This window comes from Molossus molossus, unplaced genomic scaffold (genome assembly GCF_014108415.1).
Source record: "Molossus molossus isolate mMolMol1 unplaced genomic scaffold, mMolMol1.p scaffold_m16_p_14, whole genome shotgun sequence".
Lineage (NCBI taxonomy): Eukaryota > Metazoa > Chordata > Mammalia > Chiroptera > Molossidae > Molossus > Molossus molossus.
In genome coordinates, this window is record NW_023425349.1 from 42,864,928 (window position 1) to 42,870,927 (window position 6,000).

A 6,000-nucleotide genomic window follows, 5' to 3' on the forward strand; every position below is an offset into this window, starting at 1 on the left:
TACTTCCAAGGACTCCGGGGACTCCTACTCTTGAACCCTTCAGAGACACAAATCTAATAAGTGAGTAAACCTAACCCGATCTTGAGAACTCAGCCCGATTATGCCGCAGGGCAACTTCCCCGCATTATTGTTGCTTTCCATTACGAGGGTATCCAGCGAGTGCATCTGGAAGAGAGGCCAAGAGGAACCAAGGCTGTCTGCCTAGGAAAACAAATAAAGACAGATATGCCTTTGCGCTTAAGGGGGAAAAGAAAGAAAATATAATAAGTAGGTGGTTTGCAGGGCTGTCTGTACTTCATAATGTGATAAACTGCCCTCAGGATTCTTGATATGATTGAATTTAAAAGCAAGAGAAAAAAAAAGGGAAAATGTACTCCATTCTCAATTTTAAATAGGTGGCATTTGAGGCCAGCTGGACAAGAAGATGACAGAATTACAAAGGTATAAAATGTGCAAAATTAAGGGATCTCCCATACAGCCCCCCACCAAAAAAAACATATACAGCCAAATACTATCAACTTTGTGCCTCCTGTAAATGGTACAGAAAGATCTAGAAACTAACTGGCTATGGTAAATAAGATAGAGAAGAAATAAAGGAACATTAATTATCTGGCCCAATCTTTAAAAAGGCTCAATTAATCTTGAGTGGTGGGGTGAGGACAGAAAAAAAAAAAGACAAGTACAAAATCCAGACCTAAAATGACATGCAATGAGGGTAATTAACAAACAGTATCTCTCATGTAATTAATTCCTATAAGGTAGAGCTAAGGGGAGTCCATCCATAAGCCTGATAAATTTTATTTAAGCAGGAGATATTTACATTACTAATCTAAACAGAAATGGCAAAGATGCCAAAATAAGAATCTAATTTTAAAATGGAACAAACTATATTATAATGTTAATATTGACATAACCAAATAGCATATAAAGTAAAAAAGGTCTCTGAAATAAAAAAAACTCAGTGAAAGGAACAACTCATTTTTCCCCCAACTTTTCCAAATATTGCCTATCCGATCACTTTTATTATTTAACAGTCACCTTTTAAAGCTCTACTGGGTATATATTCTGAGTATATGGTAATTAACTACATCCAAAAAGAAACCCTCAAGTAATAAAAGCCTAATGTGATCATTTCAAAATTTTTAAACTTAAAAGGTAATGGCATCCACTATGAATATAATAAGAGATGAAAAGAATTGTTTTCCCTCATCTTTTCCCAGCAGGTAAATAACATACACACCTAACTCTGAAATGGTTGACACAGACCTGAAGCACTTTCACTAGGCAATTACTAAAAATGAATGCCTCCTAGAGGAATAATTATTGCCAAACAATATTTTATATATATATATATATATATATATATGTATATATATATATATGCGCTATTTTTTCTATCTAGGAAACTTAAACCATTTTATTCAGTCTCCAACCAAAAAAAAAGGTGTCTGAATCACACTTCTCAATGCTTTCTGACTACTGATTATCTTTTTTTTCCTTTCTTTTTTTGGCTGTACTAATTAATAGATTTCAAGACCCAGTGTTGAATCTTATCACATCTTCCTATCAGGCTCATTTACTCTGTTCAGATTTTGGAAGTAACAGTTATAGTTTCTGGTAAGACCCAACTAAATAGCCTCAGGGGAATCAGTACATGGATTTTACATCAATTTCTTTTGTAGCACCACAGATTTCATTTTGATCCTCCCAGCTCACCCTCAATCCATTCTTTCACACCAGGCCAACAAAGTCTCTACACAATTTAGTTTTCCTTTTTAATGTTTTCCAAAAAAAGCTCTTTCATAAGACAAGTTTACAATGCCCGAAATACACAAATTAACTCTTTCAAATGAAAAATAAAATCTATTTTAAAATTTAGCATCATGGTTTTGAAAGGGTACAAAGTTAAATATGCATTCAGACATTTTAAATCACATTTTTAAATAATTAAAATACTATAAAAAAAAAAAGGAAAAACCACACCTGAAAAATAGCATTCTCATCGGCAGTCTTTTAAATTACATGTAGTCACAAAAATGTGCATAATAAAAATGCAAAACATACAATTTTCTTTCCAAAATGTCATTTAAAATGGTCATAAAGAAATAAATAACTCACCTGCTTGTGCATTTCTATATTCAACCCATAGGACATCTCATAATACTGTCAAAGAAGAAAAAGCAATTAACTTTATTCCTTTCATCAAACAATCTCCCTTGTTCAAAATGCCCCCAAGTATGTTTAAAACAAACATAAAAGCCTCACCTAAACCAAAATATCCATAACACCTATGCTGTTAAATGAGGAGAAACATTCTACCACTACCTTCTGCCTAATAAACTAGAAGCCACCTTAAGACACAGAATCTAGGCGAAACACTCACAAGACTAAGAAAATCAAGTTCAAACAGAACATTCTAAACATCTCTGGTTGTGTTTATACACCACAAGCAGGTGAATGAAAATGGTCTGATGAAAATTTGGTGCCACTGGGCCTCTCTAATCCCTAGGCACAGCAGGCAAGTTAATGGCAAAAATATGTCTCTCACAAATGCAGATGATTTGAAAGAACTGTTGAAAAAGGTGATGCTACTTCAGAGTTCAGTTTCTCATATGCGGTGTACAGCTAATGTTCATACATTCAAAGGAAAAAGGTTTGACAGGAAATAAATGAGTTATTCTGGAGCCTTTATGAACAAGCACAAAAATATGCTTGGTAATACTTTGAAAAAAGCAGATCTGATTTTTTTTTTAAACATGAGTATAACTGGCATTATAGAAATCCAGTTAAACAGGAGACAGCAACACTCCTCAAACCAATGTAACACTATAGAAATTGAAAATGCACAACACACACACACACACAAATACACATGCACTGATAACACAGAGTGGGGGAAATTTGAAAAGGCATCTGGTGTCTTCTGTTATCCATCATTCTTTAAAAATAAAACATTAACATTTTAACACTTTCCAGAAAAACTGGTTAAAATTGTTTGGAGCTAAAGCAATAAAACAACAAAGAAAACCACGAACACAAAAACATTTTGCTTATGACTCTAAACAAAACATAAATGAGGTTTTGGTGTTTTTTTTTTGTTTTTCTTCAATCTGTAAAAACAAAGCACAGAAAATTATACCCCATGCAGCTGAACTTTTTGAAATTTCAAATCAAAGCTGGTTGTCAGAGGCAAGATGTAATATCCTGGAATTACAGGTTGCTAATGGTCACATTCCCACAACCTCAACTGCACTGACACTGAGACTGTGATCTATCCTGCAGCCTACAGCAATCTGAAGGTATTCTTGCTTTCGGTATTCCAAACTAATAGATACTATGAATCTATGACACAATTTTCTTACCATGACATAATGCCGCTGCATCTCAGTCTTCTCACTGGCCAGTTTCTCACATTCTAGCTTCAGGCTGTTCAAGACATAAGGAAATCTAAGTACAACACAGACCTTGACTTACATCCTTTAAGTGTAAATACACAGTCTCTCCTCTAAATCATCACCTACAAAACAGCAAGTCAACTATCTTAAATACCACCCTCATTATTCAAGGAGAGGTAAGAGAGAAAGGGGGTGATTGGAAGCAGCCTGGACTTGCCCTTTCAATGGGAATCAAATGTGGGGTTTTTGTTTAAGAAAAAAAAAAAAACTTCCAGCCAATTTAATTCCAGAACCTCATCCAGACCTGACTATTCACTAAATTCACTTAATAAAATAAGAAAATAAACATCAATATCTACATATCTAAGCACAAATAAGTCCCCCAACATTCACAAGAGAGTTTTTTCTTTAATGCCCCACAAAGAAATTAATAAAAATATGAATCAAGTCATGTCTTATGAATGATGTCTTATTTTTTTCCCTCCAAAACAGAGACAAGTTGAATACCACCACCCAGGGGCAAAGTGTGGACTGGGTTCAGTGGCTTGTTTTGGTTCTTGCATTTATGAAATAAGAATTACACGTCATTAAAAAGCCAGTGAAAGAAAAATATTTCAAAAGCACTAAACCTTCCGATCGTTTCTAAAACAAAAATATTTTTTTCAGCATAAAAGTAATGAAATCGCTCACTTGTGACTTCCCAGGGCTCCAGGCTCACGGTATTTCAGTGAAACGGCAGAAAGAAGTGAGAAGGAACCAAGCCCGGAGTAATAAAGAACCAAGGAAGTTAAAAGGCCCCAGAAGCTTCCCAACCTTCCATTCTCCTGGCCCCAATAAATCAATATCGAAAGTTTGGCCTCAGCGTTTTTCAAGTCACCCCAGTTTCGATTGTATTGCCTCTTTTCTTGTTTTTTGTATTTTTTTTTTAATTTACGGGAGAAGGGAGGAATGCTTAATTTCTTTACACCTGCCTAAGAAAAAGAGGCCTTTACTTGCTCATTCTGCCCACAAGGAAAAATTGTAATACCTTTGTACTGGGAGGGGGGAGGGGTGGGGGCGGTGTGCGGGGAGGGGGGGTGTTTGTGTGTGTGTGGGGAGGGGAGACAAGAGCTAAGCAAACAGGAGAATCAGCTAAAGTCAATATAGTTACCTGTGGTATTGAGCCTGTAAAAACTGAAACTCTTCCTTAATCCGATCACAGGACTCGGAAATGGTAAATTTAAAGGGTTGAGCTGGCTGATGTGGTGCCTAAAGAACAACAATAAAATATTTAATTAGCCCACATCACAGGCGAGGCAGGGAGATGGAGAAAACACACCACGCGGCGCTAGCTGGGGGGAGGGGGGGACGACGACGACGACACATCGCGCAGGCAGGCAAAGAGCGATGAAAACTCTCCTCCCGCCACCCCCACTTCGCCGCACAGCCCGGCAGGGGCTGGTTTCGGGTGCCCCCCGGCCCCCGCGTCCTCCTACCCGCCCCGGACCCCGCGGATTTGAGACCCCGCTCTCCTCCCTCGCTAACTACGTGCGCCCAGGGACCGGCGCACCCAGCCCACTCCCTCTTCCCACCCGGAATCGAAACTGGCCCGTCGGGGGGACTCGCGCCATGGCGTCGGGCCGCAGCCCGGCCAGAGGAGGGAGGGCCCAGGCCGCCACCCCTCCGGCTGGACAGCAAGCTGGCGCGCTCGCTCGTCCTCCGGGCCCGAAGCGCAAGGGGCCGGCGCCCCGCACTCCCCAGCCGCCGCCGGACCAGCCGCGCCGCCGCGGAGGGCGCCCTCCCCGCCCCGGCGCGGAGTCGCGCCTCCTTCATCTCTCGCCCCCCCACCCCCCGAGGAGTCGCGGCGCGGGGACGACAAACGGCTCCGCACAGCTTCCAGGGGCTTCAAAGACAACAATAAGAAAATGGCTACAACTCAATTGCCTCTCCGCACCCCCTCTCCGAGAGTGCCACCGCGCGGGGGGAGAGGGGCGGAGGGGCAGAGGGGTGGCGGGCTGCTCCCCAAGCGGGGAGCGCGGTTCGAGCCGCCCTCCACGCCCCTGAGGCTAAAGACATAACTCCGCACGCAGGGGGCGACGCGGGGAATCCCCCGCCGCCTGGCGAGCCTGTGCCCCGCCGCCCGCACTCACCGGGTGTCTGGTCTGCGGGTACATCTTGCTCAGGTCGCGAATCATCCAAACCGATTTAGTTGGCTGCGCTGGGCAGAGGCGCGCGGCTCATTGGCTTTAATGGCCCGGAGGAGGAGGCGGCGGCGGCTGCGGCCGGCCGGGTCCGAGGGGCGGCTCGGGCGGTCCCGGCCCCCGCCGGGTCTCGCGTGATGCGGGCGGCAGGAACGCGCGGCAGAGGCGACGGCAGCGGCGGCTGAGTGCGGGCTGCCGGGCCGCTCCGCATTCCCCGCGGGCGTCACTGGCCCGCCGCGGGCATTGTCCGGCGCGCGTTTCTCGCGGCAACGCTCCGACGTTCGCTCCGCCGAGCCCGGCGCCGCAGCCGCGCTGCTCACCCGGGCCGGTCAAGTGCGAGCTCCGTGCCCCAGCGCCCGCCGGCTGTGCCGCCCGCCTGCTCGGCTCGCTCGGCGTCCCACTCCAAACTTTTTTATTTGTCTTTT

The 6,000-nt window shown here is 43.7% G+C and overlaps 1 protein-coding gene across 6 annotated transcripts in view; it reads right to left on the reverse strand.

Annotated features, from left to right (window-relative positions):
* Window positions 1–5,656, reverse strand: part of LOC118630279 (transducin-like enhancer protein 4) — a 143,927-nt gene extending 138,271 nt beyond the window's left edge. For all 6 annotated transcript variants that reach the window (XM_036262110.1, XM_036262112.1, XM_036262109.1 and 3 more), the window contains exons 1-4: window positions 5,525–5,656; window positions 4,546–4,643; window positions 3,363–3,426; window positions 2,119–2,163 (exon numbers count right to left, since the gene is read on the reverse strand). In XM_036262110.1, the coding sequence (XP_036118003.1) occupies window positions 2,119–2,163; window positions 3,363–3,426; window positions 4,546–4,643; window positions 5,525–5,569 (252 nt within the window). In that variant the 5' untranslated portion in view covers window positions 5,570–5,656. The remainder of the gene's footprint in view (window positions 1–2,118; window positions 2,164–3,362; window positions 3,427–4,545; window positions 4,644–5,524) is intronic.
* Window positions 5,657–6,000: the final 344 nt, after the last annotated feature.